Source organism: Falco punctatus, assembly GCF_963210335.1.
Source record: "Falco punctatus genome assembly, chromosome: 1".
Lineage (NCBI taxonomy): Eukaryota > Metazoa > Chordata > Aves > Falconiformes > Falconidae > Falco > Falco punctatus.
In genome coordinates, this window is record NC_137580.1 from 79,098,594 (window position 1) to 79,124,167 (window position 25,574).

The 25,574-nt window shown below is 38.5% G+C and overlaps 1 protein-coding gene across 5 annotated transcripts in view; it reads left to right on the top strand.

The window, feature by feature from the left end:
• Window positions 1–25,574, top strand: part of GRIA2 (glutamate ionotropic receptor AMPA type subunit 2) — a 97,450-nt gene that overhangs the window by 43,760 nt on the left and 28,116 nt on the right. For all 5 annotated transcript variants that reach the window (XR_013927749.1, XM_080385191.1, XM_080385190.1 and 2 more), the window contains exons 3-6: window positions 1,755–1,994; window positions 6,050–6,246; window positions 10,484–10,537; window positions 12,973–13,134. Coding sequence is in view for 4 of the 5 variants with exons in the window: in XM_080385191.1 (XP_080241317.1) it covers window positions 1,755–1,994; window positions 6,050–6,246; window positions 10,484–10,537; window positions 12,973–13,134 (653 nt within the window). In the remaining variant the exon portion in view is untranslated. The remainder of the gene's footprint in view (window positions 1–1,754; window positions 1,995–6,049; window positions 6,247–10,483; window positions 10,538–12,972; window positions 13,135–25,574) is intronic.

Here is a 25,574-nt window from a genome sequence, read left to right on the forward strand (position 1 = left end):
TGCTTTATTTTAATGTACTTTTTTGAAGGTGGATTATGAGACGTTAGTGCCTTTATTGTAGCAAGTTTAGAAAGTATTTATTTAGCCTTTGCAGATGGGAAACAATTGTTCATGAGTGTGTGGGGAGGCAGTGAGTTGGTTTTGTCTCAGTGAAAGCATAGTGATTTGGAATAGAAGAAGGAGTTCCAGTAACTTAAACAAGAAAAGCTATTCAGAAAATTCACAGCCTTCTTCAGAAACCTTGTTCAACATGAGCAGTGTTATACCCTTAAAGCACTTGAGATTAAATATTGGAACTTTACATACCACTTTGCAGTTGGAATGGAAGAGGTCTGACCATCTACTACCCTAGCCCTAGAAAACCCACAGCATCCTTTTGTAAAGGGGTATTACTCATCAAGTTTTTTAATGACTTGTATTCTCTCACCTGAGGTGAAATTGTGATCTAATTAAAGTTGATAGGTGATAACTGTTGAAACTGGCAGACTCAGAATTTCACCTGTACTGTTTAGGTTCTTTTAATTGGAGTATAGAAATAATTAGGGTATCAGAGATGACTGTGGTAGCAAAGACAGATAGGCAAAGCTAAGAAGAGAATAGCAATATACAAGAACAGGCATAAAGGCATGATTTTTTTTTAAATTAAAGATGCAATAACTAAAATACAAAACATTGTATTAATATTAACTCAAATCCGAGATTTTTTTAAAATAAGTGAACTTCTTTTTGTCCTTATGTGAATTGTATTCAAGGATCGGTGCACTAAATAGCTGGGCAAAATTAGCTTCAATGACACTGTGATTGCTGTCTATAAGCAGGTCAGGTGCAGCAGGGATTGCAATGAGGCTGACTAGATGTTTTCTCTAGAAGGATGTCTCTTGGTCAAGGTGACTATGTGCAAACCAAAGAACCTACAGTGATAAAGGAGAATTAGAGATGAACATTTCCTTACTCTACCCTGGTTTTAGAACTTAGGCACTGGTATAGCCTGCAGTGTTAAAGAAGAGACTAACCCAGAACTAGCTCTTGTACACAGGGCTGCGGTGGTCAGTAGCATCTGTCCATTGGCTTGAATTGTCTCCAGTGATAAAAAGTGAATAATCAGTGTGTTATTTACACCTATGGGCTTACATTTTCTGCAGCATGACTGCCAGTGTCATCCAGAAGGACCAGCTTTTGCCAAGTCCTACAAAGCAGGAATTAAAATAACACCTTCAAATGGAAGAGATGTAAACCAAATCAACTTCTTACTTTTCTGCTGTTAATAAACTTCTAGTTTTGGCTTTATACTTCAACAAATGGAAAGTTATTTAAGGTATTTTGCAAAAAGCTCAGTGAATCTTGACCTCAGAGCTAGTTTATTTTCAACATGACAAAAAATTATCTATTTCCATAATATGGGTGGTCATAATGACTCATTTTATAAACTACAGCTGCCACTGATGTTTGCATCACTATTCTTTATAGTATATGTTGAGTTTAAGAATAACTTGGTGAGTTTTGTTTCAGAATTAATTGTCTAGGCATATGAACCGCATCTCTGATTATTTTTTTGTTGTTGTTTCTAGTGGAAGCTGTTCCTGATTAATAATACTAACAACTAATAATCTCCATAGCAGAGTATTACTGTTTTCTCCTAGTATTTGTGTAACAGACATTTTCATTATTTCTCATAAATATATACATGATAGAGTTTTTAATAAATCTTCTGAAAAATTTCTCCCACCTAATTTTATTTTCTTTCTCCCTCTTAGTCTGCTCCCAGTTTTCAAGAGGAGTCTTTGCTATTTTTGGATTCTATGACAAGAAGTCTGTAAATACCATAACATCATTCTGTGGGACTCTTCATGTCTCCTTCATAACTCCCAGCTTCCCAACAGATGGAACACATCCCTTTGTCATTCAGATGAGACCTGACCTCAAGGGAGCTCTTCTTAGCTTGATTGAATACTATCAGTGGACCAAGTTTGCGTATTTGTATGACAGCGACAGAGGTAAGATGTGGTACTTCTTATCTGCATGCTGTTTGCTAGAGGTATCTCACTGAAATGCTGGATTAGTACTAGAAAAGTAAATGAGGAATGTTTACCTGGAGCAAGTGTGTGTGCTTAAATGTGGAAATGAGCTTTTAGGACAGAAACAAAATTGTTTAAATGAGAATGAAATTATTACGGTATCTATTAATAGAATTGCAAGCATGTGCTGATAAGCAGTGTGAGATTAATTACATGTTGTAAAACTCTTCCTATAAAAAATATTATTATTATTTTTTTAAAGAATCATCTAAGGAGGAAAGAAACCAACATCTGAGTGTGAAGGGCCATCTGCTTCCACAGATTTACTGCACACACGCAAAATCGATAGCTGGGCACCAAGCAAGAATCTTGGTTTCAGTCCCTGCTTCTTTGGAGACTGCTTTTGATAAATACTTGAGTTCCTCTCCTCTGTTGAGCTTAGATTTTGTTGTTGTTGCTGATAAACCCAAATCCACTGCTTTTGGGCCATTTACTCTGTAGTACAGCCTTCTCAAGTCCTATGCCCTTTTATGGCTGTAGTAATAATAATAATTTATCAGTTTATGAACTAGGGAAAAATCACTCGCAAATTGTGGTGTATCTATTAGTTTTATGAGAAGAAGTAGCATTATACAGAAGTAGGGTTTTTTTTAACTGCCCTTTCTGGAATGCCGTTGTTGTAATTTTGTTATCAGATGCTACTCACTTAATAGTCCTTGGCTAACTTTTTTCTATTCTTATCTTTTCCTCTTCTCCTTAAAAAGGCTATTTTTGAGGGCTGCCTGTTCGTTGGTCAGAGTTGAATATTAAGTGCATGTTCAATGGTGAGGTGCCACTAGATTTAAAGGATGGCTATACCGCACCATGGCTTGTTAAGTAAGGGGGTGACGTTAGATTCTCTGCATTTTGATGCCATTTTATACATTATGTTGTTCAGAAACCGAACAACTGAACAACTCAAGACAGTTCTTTATCACTGTTGTAAGTACTAAAGTTAGAAAAACTTACACTGGTGTGTAGCCTCCCAACAGTAATGTCATGTGGAACAACGAACCCTCAGCCTATTTCTCTGGCAGATTCTTTTCGAGTGCACATTAGAATCAGAAACATTCAGCTTTTATAGAAAGGACAGATGTAAAACTACTTGCTTAGCCAATACTCTGTCAATCAGCTAGCAGTGTGCAGTACATGACCTGCCTGTGATTTATATTTAGGAAGTGCTGAAAAACTCCTAGTTCTTCTTGTGAGCTGCGCTGGCTGAACCTGGCCAGGAATAACAGCATGAAATTGTTATTTGTAGTCACCCTTTGGTTATGCCTTTTTTTCTTATTTGTTTGTTTTAATTGTCGCAAGGCACCCCAGTGATAACAAGCTCCAAGGCATGAACCTCCTACCTTTATGTTGAGTAAATGGTTGCTCCTCAGTGCTCCCACTGATTGCACAAGGTTAACCTGCAGAGTCAAGCAGTATGTAGTCAGCAACACTGACATCAGACCCTGAGTACACAGGGTCCACAATCCCTCTAAACACTTTTGCATAAGTGTTAATGTAGTGACAGTGACATATATTTAAGGAATGATATATAATTTAAAATGGTTCCACCTTGAGAAGTGAGCTAAAAAAGTCAAAGAAACTTATTCTTCATGGAAGCTGTGAAAGCTAGTAGGAGTTGGTTTGATGACTTATTTAAAAAGAATCTTTTATTGCTACTTTTACAGCTCCTCTGTGGTTAAGGGCCGACTGGTTGAAGTGCAGGGCAGTTTCATGTCTCGTTCCTGTCTGTAAGAAGCGAGGCCGTTCAGTATGTGCATGTCCAAGCTGTTACTGCCTTAACACAGCAGTTGCTTTCATATAATGTGGACAAATAGTGTCCTCTTCCCTCCTTGCCTTCTCTGTATGGCCAGTACTAAACAGTGGGTTCTGGAAAAAAGTTGTGACATTATTGGAGGATTCTATCTGTAACAGACTTGCTAATTTGCTCAGCCTTTGCAGAGGTTTGGGCAGATGAGGTTCCCAAGCAGAAGTTTTCCTGCAGTTTAAAAAAAAGATGGTGGAGTTTTCTCCTCTGCAGAGCCCCGTTTCTGTTACCACTCTCCAGAGAATTCCAAGTCCACAGAAGTATTACTGTGAATGCTTTTTTTGTTTGTTTTGCTTTTTTTTTTTTTCCCCCCAATATGTTACTGCCATTGGAATAAACTAAATTATATGAGGATGACAAATCTGCCTCCTGTAAGAAATCCAGGAAACCGTTTGACATCTCTGCAGAGAGCACCCCAAGAAAAGGTGGCCCCTAGGAAAAATGGAAGATCAGAGGAATACAATATAGAAACATTTAGTAATGGATAGTATTAACATTAATAGCCCTTATTAATTTATGCCTAACTGAGATTCTGTTTAACTCTGAGGAAACATACAGTTGGATTGGAGGGCCTGAAATCTACAAAATGAGATCTGCAGCAATGATACAGATTATATCTGTTTCAGTTTGGGATTCAGTTTTTTGGTTTTGGGGTTTTTTTTGTGGGTTTTTTTTATATAATTACCTTTTAAAACATTATTTTGAGATATAGACTTAATTGTAGGGCTTTTTAATGTTTTAAGATATTCCCTATATCTTTTAGTTTGCTTCCATTATCTTTCCTTTTTAGCATGAGTTCTCCACATTTAATTTTAACTTAAGCAGTTCATATGTACCCTTGGACTGTAGTTATCTGTTATTTTAAAATAAATATTCATTGCATGACATACAAAACTTCCTATCAGTCTTCTTTAAGGATGACATGGAAAACCAGAACTCTTTGAGATAATAATTGAATTTATTCTTTTGGAAGCCTTCCATTTTCTACCGTCGCTGATGACCAGTCTTGTGTAGTGCTGTATGTCATTACCATTTCCACTGATAAAGCTCAACTGCTAAACACTGACTAATCTTAATTTAATGATGTATTTACAAACTATAAGATAAAAGAATTCTTATTGCTTTATTTCTATGTTTATGGGCATAACCACTATTATTTCTCATGAGAGCTATACCTGAAGCTTCCTTTACATACTAAGTCAGAAATTTGTCTCAAAGAAATGACTCCTGGTATTCTGTGGTTTCAAGAGAGATGAATGTGCAAAAATGTCAATTGGCTTGTGAGAAAGTCTGATTTTCTTTTTTTCTATAATACTGTCTGCTATCCTTAAAATTGCTCTCTAGAATTCTGTACAAGTCTAATTACAAGTCTAATTCCTGTACTGCTGGAAATTGTTAAAATGGTATTTGTTGTATAGCAGAAATTAATTCCCAGCACTAACATGTTTCTATACTCCATTACATAATCCTTGAAAAGGAAAACCAGTCAAGTAAAATCTTCACTGATGTTACAATATATTGTAGGCAGTTGCAGCTGCACAGACATCACAGCTTCCTGGCAGGAACATGCCAAAAGGATGCAATGGAAGCAAACTTCTGTAGACTGCTTGTAGGCATTAGCATTGAGCCTGCTATCTATATGAAAAATATATCTTGGGATATCTTTCAGAATCAGGGATATGACTGTAGGCAACAGAAATAATAACTCCATTAGCACTACTGCCGAACATGGGAATTCTGCCATAGACTTCAGCGAGGTCTGGTTTAAATACAGTCCTGCGCAGGCACTGAGAACAAAAGCAGTTCAATGGCATTTCATGATAAGCAGCTGATCCTCTTGCTGTAATTGGATCACTTTTCTCCTAGAAGACCTCTCTCCCAGCATGTGGAATGCCATCAGTGTATCAGTGAAACTGAAGAAGGCTGAAGTAAACCCAAAATACTGTCTTTACAAGGCTCTGCCCTGATTCCTTATAGCGAAGTAAATAGAAATTTTATGCAGTAAGAACTGATTGGGCCCACACATATCTTCATTTCTGAGTCCTAACAATGTGTGACAGGTCAAACAGTCTACAAGGAAGTCTTAAATAAGTAATCTCATAAATCATATTCTAGAAGCTTGTTATTCCTGAAGTTTTATCACTTGTATCTTCTGTTTTTTTGTGTGCTTCACTAGGCTTATCAACATTGCAAGCTGTGCTGGATTCTGCTGCTGAAAAGAAATGGCAAGTGACTGCTATCAATGTAGGAAATATTAACAATGACAGAAAAGATGAAACTTATCGTTCATTGTTTCAAGATCTAGAGGTAAAAAAGGAAAGGCGAGTGATTTTGGACTGTGAGCGCGATAAAGTCAACGACATTGTTGATCAGGTTTGCTATTCTCTGTTCTTCAGTGACAGCAGCTAGCTATATTCTATAAGTAAAAAATGAGTTCATTTCTCTTGATCCTTTTTTTGATTATTGTGCATCATTTGGAAGTGACAGGTTTGTATTGAGGACCACGTTTATATCGGGCAGAAAGTGAATATACAAACCCTGTAATCCCTCCCTTTGCTCAAAGGCAAGATAATTTTAGCTGGATGATCCCATATGGGTTTAAATCCTGATTATTTTTTTTAAATCTCATTAAGGCTATTCTACAACTTAAGTAGTATACTATATTTTATATAGCTGATACGCTATTATATATGCTGCATTATAAACAGTTATATTATGTCTAGGGATTAGTTCTCCTGATACCTGGAAAGTGTTTTCTACTTTTAAAGTTCTTTCCAAGAACCTTTTACAACTTGGGAAGGCTGTATCAACAGCTTCTCTTCTCCATTTAACTCCTTTCATAATTCATGTTTCTAACTTTTTTGTCATTTGTGCTGTCCTTGGGGGTCTCCCTCTTAAACTGTGTTAACCAATATTTTATGCTGTTTTCCATAACTAAGACCTCCTGAGCTTTAAACAGAACAGAAAAATGTCTCCTCTCCACCCAGAGATATACTAAATTTTACTTATTTTATTTTTTCATAATAGCATCACAGTACTCTGATTCAAATTACTGCATTACCTTCAAATCCACCTCTTCAGTCCTAGTATCTAAGGTCTTGCTGTCTCTGTATCTCCCTTCTTTTTGTGCATGCAGAGTATCAATGTAAATTATAAGGATAGCTCGCTGCTGGCTTGAGCTTGACATGTGAGCCTGTGCAGCTTCTGTAGGGATATATCATCAGATTGTAGATTTATTGATTTGAAGCTTTTTTGAAAGGCTTGTTGTTTTGATCTTTGTTACGAAGGTCGTTACATTTCGGAAAGGCTCAGACAATGAGCAGTGTCTTAAACGGAGTGCATTGTATTTGCCGGTTTTATTTGGAATTCATATCTACAAACTGTTTTTCTAATATTCAAGATCAATTTGAATTTGATCCTGTTCTCTAGAGCATTTGCAGCCTCCCTATCAACTGCAGTTTTTTAATATCATTTTTTCTGACTTGTTACTCTTGTCAAGAAACGTACTGAGTAGAGCAATGCTTGAGAGAAACAGTGCTTGCAGGTCGTCTTCAGCTGGTTCTGTGTGGCTTTTCAGATCGTTGTTCATTTACTTGACTGTGAATTTTTGTCTTGACCATGTTCCCTTAAGAGCCTGTAATGCTGTCATACAGGACACAAGCCTTAGTAGACTTAAGATATGTCACACCTGTAGTTTCCTCATTATCTGTTAGGCTAACTACTATGCCAAGGAAAGGAAAGAAATCACTTTGACATATTTTGATTGTGACAAGACTATACTGACTGTTTATCAACTTATTATCCTATAGATTCTTTTAAAATTAAGTATGTAATATTCATTATAATCTCTTCCTTGATATGAAAGTTTGGCTGACTATAAATTTCTTCCGTTTCTCCTTTTACCATTTTTTAAAGATGAGAATCCACTTTACCCTTGTTACCACTAATTTTTGTGGTCTTTGTTTATTTAGCAGCAGACCTATTTTTTTATTTGGCTGTTTCTTATTTTGATTGCAGCTCTGGGTTATTTTTCTTGCCCTAATTGCACTTTGATAGATTCTGCCTTGTTTTGAGTCTTAGATTTTCTCAGTTTATCCCCACAGACTTGTGCTACTGATTAAGCATACAGATGGATAAACTTTCATTTCTGCTGGTTTGATTTGTAAGGTTATTGAAGGGTTCTAGATAACTGGATCAGCCACGTAAGTCAGTTAATATCATTCCAATTAGTTGTTCTCCTCAAAATTGTTTACTGCTATGCCCCAGAATATGGTCTCTTAAACTGCTGTCAGCTGTCTCATGGGTTTACCCTTGAAATTCTCTTTGCAAGACACCCTAGCATTTTCTGGAGTTTGGTCTGGTTTTAAGTCTGTTATCCTTACACTATGTTTCTGTAACTTCCCTTCCTTACATAAAAAGGTAAACCCACTTTCAATTTTTCAAGTAGCCTACAATAAAATTTAAAATAACAGTTTCTCTATTAATTTCCTCCATCTCTTAAAATGAAGATCTGTGCTGAATAATTAATTTCTTGGCCTGTGAGTATCCTTTGTGTTCTTCTGAATTTCTTATCTAAAAGCACAATATGTACTTCAAGTCTTGCTTTGCCACCAGATTTATTCTTTAAAATCTTTATAATTCCTGCCCCAAAAAAACCCTCAGCAATTTCCTTCTTTTCATGAGGATGCCTGAAGTAGACCTTTTCTGTCAGTATCCCTTTTCTTTTTCTGTGTATTTTTACTGAAGGGCATACAATAGGCTTTCTATTGACCAGTTTTTTCTTGAATACTGAAGTATTATTTGCATTCTTGATATACCCAGAGAGGAGCAACTTCTTCACTTTCTTCCATGCTTTCTATTCTTAAACCTGTCGTAGTGCTGTGTTTTATCCCACTGATGCTTTTAAGTTGTGGTGGAAACCTCAGGTTCACCCAGTTACGCTCTGTAGTCCTTGCATCTTTGTATAGACACGTTTGCAAAGCTGCTTCATCATTCTTATTTGTTGTCTCACCTTATAGTTTCTCTTCCAGATTTCAATGATTTATGTAAGTTGAAGTTGAAAAATATTTCAGTTCCCCAGCTCTCCTCAGACTAGACTCTTCTCTGATTTGGCAGGTCAGTGTTGCCATGCTCTTCATTATATAGGTGCTCTCTCTCCTCGGCCAGCTTCTTTTGCAGAATCTCACTTGCCCCGGTAACATCCTTTGGGCAGCTGTGCCATTACTGCCACTTCTTGTCTATCCCTGCTTGAGATGCTAGTCTAAACCAGGGACACCTTTTGTATCCACAGCTCCTTCATCATGGCTTTTGGAGCCACCACCAAATTTTCTTGGAGTTTTAACTGGCAGCATCCTTAGTGTTCCTGTGGATGAGTGGCACAGGGTAATATTTTAGAAAGCTGTATTGATGAAACAGTACCCAGTGGCAGTTAGAGCAGCCTTACTAACCATTGAGCCAAGGACTTGCAGGTACTGGTCATTTTCTCAGATACCAATGACAAAGAAGCATTTTACGCAGAAGAGCTCATCTCTTTGGTCTACCTGCAATGCTTTTAGAAGCAGCAGCTGCATCAGTACATCTGTATGTAGCTCTTAAACATTTTAATAACTAATGAGTTTTAAGTAGTCTGAACCAGGTTCCTGTTTTAGAATAATTAGGTTCATATATCATGTAAATATGGAGCTCAGAAAAGGAATAATTGAATAACTTCTGTGGCCTATGTAATGTGATCCCTCTCAGCCTCTAACTCTAGTAATGTAAAACTTAGTCTTAAACACTGCCTTCAGTTATATTTCCGTAACTTCATTAAAGCAAGTATGTGCAATGAAGTTCACTACTAGCCTGATGTAAGCTACAAGATACCTACCCTGAATATTTTAGTTATATGTTAAGTGAGAAAATGAATGACTCATCCTCTCTTGATCTAAATTGTTCTCATTGTTCAAAAGGTGGAAGAAACCTCTAGAGTCCTCTTATCTCCCACATCCTTTCTCTGCAAATGTTTTGCTTCAAAATGCAAACTTCCCCATGCAAACATAGTCTTAATTAGGCTTATTTGGGAGAAGAATGCCTGCTACATGCCTGCCAGTAGAGACTGCTGAGAAACCACCAGCTGGCTTTGAGGGAGATTATGAGGAGGCCTCAGGGCAATAAACAACAATTTGAACTTTAAAAGACTTCCTCATAATGTAGATGCTTTCATTAATGTCAGTGGGCTTTTAAACTTTTTCTAGTTCAAGGAACATTACAATTATGCTACAAAGGGATCAGAACCCAAGCAGGAATCTCCGAGGCAGCATTCCTACTGTGTGAGGCCCGTTCCCTCCTGTCCAGGTTGTGCCTTTAATACACAGCGTAGTAATTAGCATTCAGCTCCTCGGTTTACAGATCTTGGAACTTGGACTTCAACGTGACATACTGCCACCAGCAGAGAGTATGTTCAATGGCGTATTAGGTAAAATAAAAAGTAAAGCGCTGAACAAACTCAGTATTGTATGCCATAAAGCTCATAACTGGCTTTTACATCATACTGTGTTTTGTAGTTTTTAAGTCTCTGTCCACAATCCAGGTGAACATTCTCTATTACGGCTGTATTTCTTCTTTTTTATAGGTTATCACAATTGGTAAACATGTTAAAGGATACCATTATATCATTGCAAATCTGGTAAGCATTTTTAATATTTAAAATACCTGTATTATTCATTTTACTGTTTACGGAAACACATCAACTAGTGTTTTGTTTTAAATGCATTTTAGAAAAAAGAGAAAAGCTAAAAAATGCATGTGTTCAGATGGTACTTGTTTTATTGACTGAGTCTTCTCAGGGCTTAAATGCTTCCTGTAATATTCCCATCAATGGGAGCAAAGGTTGCTCAGCACCTTCCGTAGAGCTTCAACCCTTTTGCTACATACTGTAGAAGTAGGGTATGGAAATCAGAAAAATAACTTTCTGCGTTAAAGGTTGATAGATTCATTCAGCAAATTGATATTTCTTCTCTTACTTGGAAAGTACTTAAAAATAGAAGTTCTCGGCTTTCATTCTGCTAGACTAGTGAGTCTCAGCTTTACACATCTTCATTCCTCAGATGTGCTTGGTAATCAGTTTGAATCAATCTTTTCTTGACATAAGTGATCTGACAGTATAGCTAATAGTGTTCTTGAGGGGGGAAGTTCAGGAAATTCACTGAATTCTGTCAAGGTAACTTTTTTAAAAAAAAAAAAAATGTGTCTAAACGTGAAGGGCTATTTTACTGACATTACAGTCAACAACAGTTATTTACTGAAGCTGAGGAATCTAATCCAATGGTTTTTTGTAACAGACAAAGCAAGTTCTGCAGGCTTGAATTTTAGTTTTTCTGTTCCAGAAAAGAGTTGTGGGGATTGCATGGTGTGAGTGCCTCTAAATATTTTTTTTTCATCATTTATTCTTGGACTGTGATAGTGTTTGATATAAATTCCAGCAGGGCCAAGAGTGCTATAATTTACACTCTGTCTTCCATACCTCTTTGAGGGGCCTGAGGAAACAGAATAACCATAGTATGTCTACCGCGCTTCAAAAATAACCCATCTCCTCCCAACCTTTGCTAAGAACACTTTCCCCCTCCAGGCGGGCAGGATTCTGAGGAATCACATATATCACTAGACAGGGGCAAAGAAGCATTATACTCTAAAGGCCTCTTTAAAACCGGAACAGTGGGGTTTCATTTTTTTTATTTATTAACTAATTTTTAGGATAAAGAAGTTAAGGTACTGATATTCACAAAGCACCCATAAAATTCTTATAAAATTTGAAAAATCCCCTAACTGTTAGTTGATTGTATTTTGCATTGCAAATGTTGTATAAATAGCATTTTGAGTCTTAAGGGAAATTAACAGTTTAGAAAAATTGCCTAGTGTATTTCGTTATGTTAACTGGTTGTTATTTTAGCCATTGCTTTAAGTTTGTGACAGTAAGCCCATAAGATCTAAAATTTACTGAATCTTGTATTGTTAAGCTGTTTAACATCATACTTGCTTCCTACAGACTTATACAGTTTAAATGCAAATTTTGTAGATCTTTTGTATAATATAGTATAAAATATATATGGTAATGATTTTAAAACTGTTTTTCTCTGTCAGAGAGGAAACTTATCTAGTACTTGTTCATATGCCATCTTCTTCACTGGTTCTACATTCTTTCTTCTTTTCTTGACTGTAATAGTGTGCTCCTCCAGTCTGATCAGTCAGTCAAGAAACTGATCTATTTTAAGAATAAAACACGCTGACAGATGGAGAAGAGGTCATATTATAAAATGAATGTTCCTGTTCAAACATCAAGCTCACAATAATAAACTGAAGCTCACAAAAAAAACCTGAAGAAAGTTTTGTGATCCCTGTAGAAGTGTCTGTATTAGCATGTATTAGCATGCAGCAACACATCATTGATGAGTGTCATTAATATGCAATAATTAAAGAGCACCTCGTATAGCAATTGTAGCAACTTCTGATCATGTGGTCTGAAGTTGCTGCTTCTTTTTATGTCCACTCAGAGCATTTATTTAAACTGAAGTGTCTGAAATCAGTATTTCATGTAAATTAATTTGTATGATTATTTGGGACAAGTTAAAACAGAACATGGAGGACAAAACGTATGTACTATTTGCAAGAATGAGAAATAGTTCTTCATACTGGAGGGAGGAGGCAGGGGATGGGACGTCCTTCCACATGCTTTAGTGTTCCTAAGAGGACCCAATGGTGGCTGTAACTATTTCTGGCTAAAACTTGCTTGCCTGACTGACTCATGTCAGTGTTCCCTTTCTCACTGAAGCAGTCCCATTGAAATTAACAGGATTGTTTAGGAAACTAAGCATGGCAAGGACAGATCCACTCAGCTCTTGCTCTGTAAAGGTATATGTCTAGAGAGCAACAAGAGGCATTGCTGGCTGGCAGAGCTGATGGCTTAATCCTGGCAGACCAGGATTTAAACTTGGATCCTGTTTGAGGAAATTGTTGGCTTACACTTCTGCAGTAGAAGTCATATGGTCACTCTTTATTTGTATATACTATTGAGAGATCTGCCAAAACTGTTGGAGTAACAGACGTAACGTTTTCTGTGCCCAGGGATTTACCGATGGAGATTTGTCCAAAATTCAGTTTGGAGGAGCTAACGTCTCAGGATTTCAGATAGTTGACTATGATGATCCTCTAGTGTCAAAATTCATACAACGTTGGTCAACGCTGGAGGAAAAAGAGTATCCTGGTGCACACACTAGTACGATTAAGGTATGTCTTACATTTGTTTTAACCATGACAGGTGTACAGGATAGGAGGGAACTGGTATAGAAGGACAAGAGACAGAGAAAACCCTTCAAAACTAGCAGTGCCAACACAGTTTTATATTTCTCTGGGGTACTTTTAACGTTCTCTATCATAAGACTATTTTAGCAAAGATACTGCACTGTCAAAAATGTTTAAGACAACTTCGGGTTTTCTTGTGTCACTGTAACTCTGCACCTGACAGCTTGTTAGGTAATTGTTTTGGATGTGATGATATATTAAGTATCTACTGACTTTTTTTGGTTTTTATCATTCTCTATGTTTGAAATGTTTTAAAGGCAAATATGCAGTCGTATGTAGGCTTCCAGGGAGCACAGATCTCGTGCTTCCTGATATAATCTCCCAAAGAAGTAGTAAGACAGTTGCTTTGAGACAGATGCCTAAATCCTACAAATATTTTTAAAATGAAATGTTATGCCTGTGATACAGAATCATGGTCTGGTTTCAGGCCTGAGTGACATAAGATGTGACCCAGGGCAAGCAGTTAAACGTCCTTACCTCAGCTTTCCCTCTGGATAAAACCAGGATAACAGTACCTTCTTACCTTCTGTAACCATTATGAGGGTCAGTTAGTGCTTGCAAGACTTTAAAAAAAATAATGCTATTTTAATGCTAAATAATTCTTCTTTCAAGTAATACAGTCAGAAATTTTATTAAGAATGGGTATACTTAAATAACTCTAAAACGACAGATAGAAGACAGATAAATGGCAAATGTTTTAGGCATAACATTTTTGGTACTACAGTTTGAACATGAAGCGTATTCTTGATTTATAATGAGATGCATAAGAAGTTTCAGGAAGGAACAGAAGAACCATTTTTGAAATTCTTGGAACAAAAATCCTTTAAAGCACGCAACCTTCATTTAAAGTAAAAAATAAAGTTTGTAGGTTCCTTTTTTCTGAGGTCAAATTTGGGGGTGAATCAGTCAAAGCTAAGATTTGTCTGTGGTTATTTTTGTACTTTAAAATCTTTGTGACAGAATAAGTGAATTTCTCCTTTGAACTTTGACAATATAAACTAGTGCCTGTCATGCCTTTAGATACATGTAATATATGTATTGCTTTCATTTAGGCAAAAGGGAAAGGGTGTCGCTGTAGGTGATTAATACAATTCTTCTGTCTCTCTGATTCTTGAGTGTCCAAATCTACCTGCCTACCTACCAATGTTGCAGAATCAGAGTCTGGAAATAATCACAGTTAAATGAATGACTAAAGTAAAAAAGTCTAACTGAAACTAAGATGCAGTTTTTCTCATTGATAGAAAAATAAATCAGTGGGACACAGTGCTAAGGGTTCTGGTACTTCTGGTATTAGTTACAGTAGGGGGGAAATTGCATGTGTGTTAGATAAGATGAAGTGGTTGCAATGTTTTAGTATAGCATCAAAACCTCTAACTTTGTCACAGGTATTCCCTTTATTTCTTCCTTGATAGGTCCCTTCAATTCTGCTAGAAATTCAAAGGGTTGAAGGACAGTACTTGGAATATCTTATGTTTTTGGGGTTAAATTCAATGAAAAAGGCTGATCTGTCTTCCTTTATATATATAGTCTGACCAAGGAGTATACAGGATTGTACTGATATTCAGTCCAGAGACTGAGACATGTAAAACTATCAGATAATTTATAAATGGTAGAGGCATTGATAGGTGGAAAAAAGTGGATGTATATTGCAATGTTTGCAGATTGGTTGTATCAGTTATAGTATTTCTTTGTGTACCTTTCTATCTCTTGCCCTTATACACATATTACTTGTCATTTTTGCCTGCCATTACGTATAAGGACAGAGATATGTCACATTTCATTCCCATCCTTGAGGGAGCTAGAGGCAGGGTGGAATCATAGAAATCATAGAACAGGGCAAGAAAGGTCTTAGAGCAGTCAGTCACCCAGCCCATCCTTGCTGCCTGGAGGCAGGATCAGATGTACTTGTGCAGTTCCTGTGGATAGTGATTTCACAGTTTCCCCAAGTGTTCTATTTCAAAGCTTAAATAGTCTTGTTTTCTTGGTTTTGTCTAACCTAAATCATCCATTATGTTGCCTAATGCATTACACCTTTATCTGTTTCTAATGGATATGAGGAAGTTCTGTCCTTCTGTATTTTAAGATGGCTGCCATATTTGTCCTTGATTTCCTCCCTGCTAAACTAAATAATCCCTTTTCCTTTGAATTTTCTGCTCTCAGATCCTGTTTGTCATTTTGCTTTGAAACCTTTCTAATTGGTACCCGTCGTCTTTGAAATGCCAGACTGGGTACTGCACTGCATCTGAATGCTGTGCTGTAGAAATCAAAATAATGGCTTCATGTATCTCGGAGACAGTACTCTTTTCAGGGATTCCTTTTGTGTTACTCTTCCCCACCCCCCCATTTCCACCCCCCTTTTGTAAAAAAAATAAATTCTTCCCCTTCCCCCCATCTGTTGAAATATATTTATCATGAGATACACGCTAACATCTAGATCTCTTTCTGCATTGCTTTTCTGAACTGCTGCCAATTTAGATGGTCTCATACCATATCTGTGCACTTGATCATTCCTTTAAAGTACAGGATTTTTCATCTGTTGTTGTTGAATTGCATTCCCTACCTGTCCTTTGTGAACATGCCATTCCTTTCTGTATTAATACTTTAGCCATGTTTGTTATCCTTTGCTTCTTGGAATAGTATATCAACATCTAACTTACTGAGCAGGTTAACTCACTCCATTTGTTCCTCCTGTGATCTTATGAACAACCTTTCTCCCCTTTTGGGTTTGAGGCAGTTATCTGAATTGTCTGTGGTTATAAATGAGCTTTTGCCACTAGTTCCCATGGAATCTAGGAAGCTGTCCTTGCAAATTCTGCATGAAACAGGTAGGAAGGCTAATAGAAGCCCTGTATTACTAGCACAGAAATGGGAGGAGGTTACATGCCCCAAGCAGGTTATGTTATCCCTGGGATTAGAAATGTTACCTCATTGCAGGCAATGGCTTTGCAGCTGTGTTGTATTATCTTGATTTTGTAATCCAAAAGGAAGTATACATTCATTTTACATTACAAAGTGCAAGTCAATGGAATATGGCTGAGTTGGCTTGACAAGACCTATCACAGCATCCATGTATAGTCCTGAAAACTGAGAAAGACACCTCTTCTAAGAAAAAGTACATTTCAAAGAAATGTGCTCTTCAAGAAAGGAAAACATTGTTGAAAACCTGTTCCACAAAGGCCCAGAAGAGGATCAAGATCAAATTGTTTTAAAAGTGTATCTTCAGAATTTATAAAACATTAATTATAAGGAAATGCAGTCTTGGGATACAGATGAGAAGAGACACTGATTTGTTGCTGCACTGTACCTGTGCTGATAAAACCCACAAGATTTAAAGATTAAGCAAGACACTTAAAATAGTGCTTTGCTGTCTGTTTAAAAAAGGTCTTATCTTTCAGAAGTAAAGCTGATATGTTGTTTACCTCTGATAAATTTAAAATATATCTGTTGCAGCTGAGGTAGTTACCAGTCTCTGCATGCAATTCGAGAAGAGTTAATAATCCTGGTAAACTTCTTTGCTAAGTACCAAACAAACCTGCTTTTAAAAGTACAAAGGCTTAATAATAAGAGGCTGAAATTCCCTTTTGACCCACTATTGTGTATTTACAAGTATTGCTGGGCTTTCTGAGCCTTACTCTTGTGTCAGGCTGTTATGTCCAAGGCAAACCTTTTGCTGTTTGGAAGGACACTGAAGGACAGCACACCCATTCACATCCAAATGTTCCAACTTCCTAATCCAGTCTGTTTGGGGACAGCCTTTTGTATAATTCCAGAAAGAAGCTCAGTTTGTTCCTCTTGAAAGCTAGTGAGGTGTGATAAGTTGTACTGGGTTTGCATGGCAACTGTTTGGTAGCAGGGGGACTACAGGGATGGCTTCTGTGAGAAGCTGCCAGAAGCTTCCCCCATGTGCGATGGAGCCAACACCAGCCAGCTCAGACAGACCCACCGCTGGCCAAGGTTGAGCCCATCAGTGATGGTGGTAGCACCTCTGAGATAACATGTTTGAGAAGAGGAAAAAAATATCTGCATGACACAATTGCAGCAGAAAAGAGGAGTGAGAATATGTGAGCGGAGCAGCCCTGCAGCCCCCCAGGCCGGCACAGGGGGAGGGGCAGGGGGTGCTCCAGGGCCGGAGCAGAGGCTCCCCTGCAGCCCCAGGGGAAGCCCATGGGGAGGCCGGCTGTGCCCTCAGCCCGTGGGGGTTAACGCTGGAGCAGATCCCACCCGCAGCCCGTGGGGACCCCACGCTGGAGCAGGTGGATGCCCAAAGGAGGCCGTGACCCGTGGGCAGCCCACGCTGGAGCAGCCCCTGGCAGGACCTGTGGCCCCATGGAGAGAGGAGCCCGGGCTGGGGCGGGTTTGCTGGCAGGACCTGTGACCCCACGGGGGACCCACGCTGGAGCCGGCTGTTCCCAAAGGGCTGCAGCCCGTGGGGGGACCCACGCAGGAGAAGTTCATGGAGGGCTGTCGGCCTTGGGAGGGACCCCACGCTGGAGCAGGGGAGCAGCGTGAGGAAGAAAGAACGGCAGAAGCAACCTGTGATGAACTGATTGCAACCCCCATTCCCCTGTGCTACTCAGGAGGAGGGAGGTAGGGAAAATGTGGAGTAAAGTTAAGACCTGGAAGAAGGGAGAGGTGGGAGGAAGGAGTTTCAAGGTTTAGTCTTTGTTTTTTCATTACCCTACCCTGTTTTGATAGACAATAAATTAAATTAATTTCCCCAAGCTGAGTCTGTTTTGCCCATGAAGGTAATTGGTGAGAGATCTCTCCCCACCCTTCTCAGTCCACCAGCCTTTACTTATATTTTCTTTCCCCTGTCCAGTTGAAGAGGAAGAGTGATAGAGCAGCTTTGGAGGACACCTGGCATCCAGCCAAGGTCAACCAACCTCATCAGTACTAAGCTTAAAGCCCACAAGCATAAACTGGGAGCGGAGTGGCTGGAAGTAGCCCTGCGGCAAGTGCCTGGGGGTGCTGGCTGGCAGCAGCGCGGCCAGACCGCCAAGGAGGCAACCCGCATCCTGGGGGGCATCCCAGTATAACCAGCTGGTCAGCAGAGGGGATTATCCCGCTGTATTCAGCACCGGTGCGGCCCCACCTTGAACACTGTGTCCAGTTCGGGGCCTTGACATTTAAGAAGGATGTTCAGGTCTTCAAGTGTGTCCAGAATATGTCACCAGCAGCAAAGCTGGTGGAAGGGCTGGAAGGAATGTCCCGTGGGGAGCAGCTGAGGACTTTGGGCTTGTCTAGATGGGAGAGGAGGCGTCTGAGGGGCGACCTCGTTGCTCTCTGCAGCTCCCTGAGGAGGGGAAGGGGAGAGGGAGGTGCTGAGCTCCTGGGTGAGGAGCTTTATACTGGACACCAGGAAGCATTTCTTTACCGAGAGGTAGTCAAGCGCTGGAACAGGCTTCCTAGAGAGGTGGTCGATGCCCCAGGCCTGTCGGTGTTTAAGAGGCATTTGGACAATGCCCTTAGCAACACGCTTTAACTTTTGGTCAGGCTGTTGGACTGGCTGATCGTTGCAGGTCCCTTCCAACTGAAATAGTTTATTCTAAACCCGTTCTGCTCAAGGGTGAGATTTTCTAAGAGCAGCCTTACGCTTGGTGCGTGCAAGAAGTATCTGAGAGAACTTGTGTATGATACATACAGAGTATATGTGCAGCAGGCAGCAAAGGCTTCGGGACTTTCAGGCTGAGGACCTGAAGCAGCTCAGACCCACAGAGGTACTGTTGTGCTGGAAGATGGTAACAACCTCAGTGCACATTTCAGCTGCTTTTGGTGGCTTCAGCTGCTTCGTGCAGGGGCTGTTTCAGAAGTTCAGAATTCATGCAATTGTATTTCAAGCTTCCTAATCTCTTCCATGCCCTCCCCACCCTGCCCCTGTCCCCAGTCAATGCATAGCTAAGATAACAAAATGATAGTTTTGTTTTGCCTTCTTATTTTGCCTTCATCAGTTTCACATTTTGAAGTCTCTTTTTATAGTCTAGTCTTTTAGAAAATTATCACAAAATCTATTTTTTCAAAGATAATGTGATTCCAGCATTTGAAGTCTTTGCGTAGTAACCAAACAGTGTGTTGTTTATGATAAAATTGCAAAAGTTGAATACTGCCTATGTGAAAGTGTAAGTCAGGAAGAGTGAAGCTTGTAATTGAAAGCTGATGGTTTAACTCTACTAGTGCTGCTTTACCTCAAGGATGGAATACAGAGAACCTGCAGAGAAATACAGAAGTACTTATTTACCTTGTAGAAATAATTAAAATTGAGATGACTCACTGATAATAGGAACAAAGAGAACAGTGAAAACACTTCTTCAAACTGAAAATTCAGAAAACATTTGGTCTAGATATAGAAGATAAAGCAAACGCACATTATTTGTACACAATACCTTCATTTTGAGGCATTCCTCTTATGATTGCAGTATGCTGGAAAGTGTTTTTATAATACCAGGCATTTTAATAAAAATTATAGGTGATACTCTGTTGCAATTGCTACAGTATTAGTAGAAAAATATGATTGATTATGCCTGAATTCAAGTAGATTATAATGATTTATAAATAAAATCTTTAAAAAATTAGTTAATTTCAGTATTTATTATGTGATTTAATCAGGAAATGAACTGGGGGTGGGGTGGGTGGGGTTTTTTTATTATTTTTTTGTTAAAGTGCCCTTGTAAAAACTGTAGATATGTGAATTTTTTCTGCCTACATTTTACAGTCATCATGTTTTTGTTTCCTGGGCATAAAAAATATACACCTAGCAGCTGGTGTTCCAGGTACCTGGTTTCACTGGACTTTTGAATCCCAATATTCAACCTTCTCTAATTGCAAAAATATGTATGAAAAATATGGATGTAAGAAAATTCAGCATTAAAAGTCTTACTTCTTTTTTAATAGCTTAAGGCTTTTTTGCATAAGCAGTCACTCATTCCAGCATAGTTGGTTTGTGTTTGGTTTTGTTTTTTTTAAAGAAGACTCAATTAACGGATGGAACATTTAGTCTGTGCAAGCAGTGGGTGGTTTGAGGCAGTATCTGCAGATTTGTCTCAGATGTACGAAGAGCCTATTGACCCAGATCCTTTGATCCTGCAAGTAAAAGTGGCTGTACTGTGCTAAAGCAACAGTATTTGCCAGACTTAGAAAACTACAGAGCCAAATCCTGGTGTCCCTACGCAGCTCTGTTTCTTTGAATTTGAATCTACTTATTCTTAGTAATGGTAAGTGTCTAAGGAACTTCAGCCAACAAAGTGGATTTCTCCTGCCTGTTTTCCTGGGAACTCTTTATCACTTTTTTTTCAATTGGCAATCCACCTGAATATAGTTAATAGAAACAGAAGAGAGCTGCTATTCCTTCGTGCTCCATGTGTTCAGCAAGATGAGGCATAGCTCTGGCCTCACCGAGGCCAATGTCATTTAGGACAGGAAAGCTTGGTGGAGCAAGGGGGATAAGAGAAGTGGGGGGTGATAAACGAAGCTGAAAGTAGTAGTAGTAGGAATGTGTCAGTCAAAAAAAGGGGTTGGCAACAAGGGGAGTCTGCTGGAATATAGGTGAAAGGCACAGAAGGGTGGTGGCAGCTTGGAGCTGGGGAGGGGTCGGTCTGTATGGGGGGAGTAAGGGAGGAGGAGAAGCACTGAGCATCGCTTACATGAACAAGGAGAGGAGACACCGAGGGTTACTGCTGGGGCAGGGCTGGTACTGGAGACCAGTCCAAGGGGGAAGCTGCCTGTATAGCCAGTATGGGGTGGCACAAAAGCAAACATGAAGTGTTGATTATAATCGAGTCTGACGGTAACTATTTCTTGGTAAAACCAGCAGCCTGGTAAGGTTGGTGTATTTAATTCTGTTAGCATTTGACTTGGAATTAGATCAGAGCAGACAGAAGGAAGTGTTTCATCTTGAGACAAAAGGCAGATACTTGTGCTGGTTGGGGTACGTGAGAATTGATATTGAAAATGATTTAGTTTTGGGGGGTTATCTTTCTTCTTAAATGTAAGACTTAAATAATTGCCATTAGTTTTAAATGGCAGGTTTGGGAAATCTGTAGAACTGCAGCATGTATGATAACTCAGATCGTGGGTGTTTTTTTTTCCTCCGTCCCCGTAAGTGGATTTGTGCAAGATGTATTGTAATACCGAGTCCAGGTACACCTCCTACAGATTGTTACAGAGAATGGTGATGATCCAGAATATATTAAAACCAAATTAACACTTAGTGTGGCTTTATTTAATAGGCTAGTCAGAAATTCAAATCTAAAGAATCTTCATATTAAATTCCAATTTGGAATACTCTCTGTTGTAGTGTTGTTCAGCTTCTAGGGTAAATAATTTATTTCCAATAATCTATATAGGACTTTCTGTGGACTATGAGTAAAACAATACAGCTGAAGAGCCTAATGGAATTTTCAGGTTCTTACTATTCATATAAGTATTGGTCATTTTATAAACCAGAATGATTTAATCTCTAAACTCTCTTCTACCATTTTCAGTAAATGCACCAACCATTAATTATTCTACTAGAAAATTATCTAAATACATTTTTATGATCATCTCAATAACTTTGTCTTGGTTAAAAGCTTAAATTTAAGGTATTTACCATCATTAATAATGCTTGGATGGCCATTTTTATCATAAAAAGAGCAGACATTTTAAGACTATTTCAGTAAATATTTTAGTAAAAGAGCATTTTGTATTTTAAAAATTATATCTGCTTTAAGTCATATGCTTATGGATTTATGGCTAACGTTAACTTTTAAAGAGGAAGTGACTTTTGTGATAAATTCCTGTGTTCTAAAGAGATTCAAAGTGTATTTTTAGGGTAAAGCAGTGAAAAAAACACCACCACCCCACCACCCCAAAACAGCAAACAACTACCACCCAAAAAAAGAAAACCACACCACAAACCCACCACTTTAAACATTCATACTAGTTCTTTCAAATCCATTTCTTACAGCATGATTTTAACAGGGAAGTTGTTTGTCTTCCTATTTGTATGTTTTATTCTCATCTACTGCTTTAAATTTCCCTACTTGGTCTGTTTTCACTGTTACAATCACAGGCTTCAGGTTTTGCTGCTGGATCCCGCTGATTTTATCATCGTGAGGAGCGACATACTTTTCTCTAGCTTAGCCTTGAAGAAAAAGGTTTTTACGTATTCATAGGGTGACAATTTAAAAAGCATATGTTCTTTGTGTTTACAGTAAATTAAAGGTGATTTTATCATCAGTGGCATTGCTGTTTTGCAAGTGCATTCAGTTTAAAGTTAATTACACAAATAATTGTAAAATCTTACTTATTTTGTCAGTATGTGTATTTTCCACAGGCAGTGGCATAGATCAGAAAACAACATCTTTTGTTTTACGGGTGAAATGCTGTGGGTTCATATCCAAATAATTGTTTTTATTATTTCTGTCAAGCTCTGTGGATTCAAATCCAAGTAATTGGGTTTAATTTTTTGTCAAGCTCTGTGTTTTTTGGAGATAGAAAGTTCACCAGGACTAAGCTTTAGGTTTGAGGATTAGGAGGGTTTAAAAAGCTTCCGGGAAAATGGAAAAGAATAGGTCAAGAATTAAGAGAGTTCTTAAGGAACTTAATAAAAAGAAGTGAGTTTAGGCTAGTAAACTTTTCAGCCATTGAGTAATGACTGGATATTTTAAGAAGCTCTGTGATTTGAGGTTCAAAGAAGTTGTTACACAAATATAGTGAATGTACAATTGACATTTGTGCAAATATGGAAATTATGATTAGAGTTGTTTCTGCCTTTATCATAAGGAGAAATTAGGTGTTCTGATTTATTTAGTTTTAATTATTTAGGCTTTTTTCAGAGGGAGGAGGAAAGGTATAAGGTAGAGTAAGAAGATACAGTGTGAAGATTTGCTTTAAGAGCTACTGTACTTCTTTCAAGCTCTTGTTTTCATAGCTGATATTATTCTTTCTCATTAAGAAGTGTTTAAAGGAAAGATGTGTTTGTATTGCAGCACAGTATGACAGATTTAGAAAAAAAGACTACAGTTGTGAACAGTTTTCTGGTTTCTTTGTTTTGTTTTTAATACTAGCATGCAAGCTGCCATGTTTTTTTAAATGGCAGTGGCTAGGAGAGCACCTTGCAGACCTTGGTGTCTGCTTCAGTATTTCACTGATTTTTAATTGCTTATACATGATTATTGGAGCAACAGCAAAATAAAAGCCTTGTCCAGCAGTGCACTGTGCTATGCCATCATTACTGAACACTCTCTGAGTGAACAATATTGAGTTGTCTCACCAGCTGTGCGCTTCGGATCCATTTGCCATGATCAGCAGAAGCTGAGGCACTTCTGAAAGCACCTGTCCATCTTTCTGTGGGCACAGGTGGTTTAGTTGAAACAAAGGCAAAAGGATTTTGAAGATTGTGGGACACGGCAGAGATCTTTGCAATGCATTTTAGAAAATAAATGGGGCACTATGTTAGGTTAATTTGGCCTTCTGAACAATGGAAGGGATAAATTCCCACACAACTTTGCTATTAGCACTCCTGAAGGAGTGTAAGACATGCATGCTGACTTTCTTTTGAACGGAAAAAGGTCTGGAACTTCAGGAGGTCCATATGCCGGTGCCATTAATAAGTTCTGGCATTGTTTTGCTTCCTCCTGGAAGACAGAGGGTTTACTTTGTTGCTAAGACTTTTGTCCAGATCTGTAATTTTTCTCTTCTCTGACTTCTTTCTCCTATTTTGAGGAAACATCTGTTTCACAGTACTGTTAGCTCTTCTTTTTGGCTATTGCATTACATCTCATGGAAGACCAAAGTACTTTAAAACCTCTGTCCTGAGTGTAAAATGAAGAAAAGAAGAAAAAGAGGGAAGGTGGAAGGTACCTGCACTCTTTTTTTCTGCTGAATTAGCAGCTCTGATGACTATAGTGAGAAGAGTGTTCTTCTGGTTTGGAAGTAATCTGGAGGGAGGAATTGCAGTCCAGGAATCTCCTTCCTATTAGACTGGCAGGTGAAGTAGGTAGAAAGGCCGAGCACCTTGGGGTTCCTAAATCTTGTGATCTTTGCTATAGTCAGTTTTGAAAGGAGTGAAAGAAGGTCACTTTCCGTATAAGTACCCTGCAGTGGAAGTGTCAGGATAATTCAAGTGCCCTGTTCTTGCCAGCGTCTGCTGGACCTGCTATGAACATGTCTTTGCAATTGGCATTAGGCTTCCTGGGATGTAGATCAGGCAGGAGCGTAGCTGATGGGCTAGAAACCAAAGCTGTTCTGGGTGTGACCAGAAAGCAGCACTTCTAAACCAAACAAGGAGATACCTGAAGAGCATAAACACATCACAAAATCAGCAGGTTTTTGTAAATTTTTCTAAGGTGTCAGGTTGCTTTAAGGCATACTTTGCATCTGCCCAAAACATTATGACATTTCAGAGGAAAAATACCTATTGTTTGTTTTGTGCACACAGAATGCTTGATTTACATTTAAATAAAGGCTATCATCAAAATGTAAGTCAGTCAAACCCTACAATCTTTGGAAACAACATTTAATAAAGATAGTATATTTGTTAAGGTAAATAGGGCTTGAACTCGAACTCCATCTTTACTGAGATTAATTTAAAAAAAACTTTTTTAAAGGTCCGGTCATTTTACATTTTATTTTCTCGTCCCCTTTTAGTCAGGACCAGGACTGTTATAAAAAAATGTACAAATAATCAGTTGATATTTCCAAATGTATTGCATACATATGCGATTATTTTCAGCTGGAAGCAAGTCTGTTGTAAAGGCTGCCATTTTTCACAAGAGCTTAATTCTGTTATAAAGATCAAAGAGGAATAAGCTGGAGTTCAGCCTCTCCTGGGCTCCCTGACCTCTGCCTCCTGTGTCTGGTGTTTTGAAACATGCCCATAGGTAATGGAGATGCTCCTGTGCTTAAAGGCCATTTGCGTTTGAATGCAGCCAGCCCAACGTGCTGCTTCATACAGGCTCCCATTCATGCTAATGCCTGCACAGAACAAATGAGAACAATGTGTGATTATGGGCACAATTAAAAGCCATCTGGATTTACAATGACATTTAGTGTAAAACATCTGACAACGACTCTTATTTCTATTGGAAGTAACAATTTGCATTCCTGTGCTCTGTCCTGTCAGTATGCAGAGCATCACAGGAGATCCTGAAGGAGGTAGTTTCCTACCAATTAGTGAATTTTCTGCTGTTTCATCTGTCAGACCACTTTCAAATGTTTTCCAAAGTGTGTAATACTATACATTCCGAAATAGCCTCCAGATATATTAATTAAAGACAGACCCTTAAGAAAATAGGTGCTTGACTTGCACTAGTTTGACTACATTGAAAGTCACAAGAGGTAGTTACCTAATTCCTTTACTAGTTCTTGGCACATAAATTTGTCTCTCA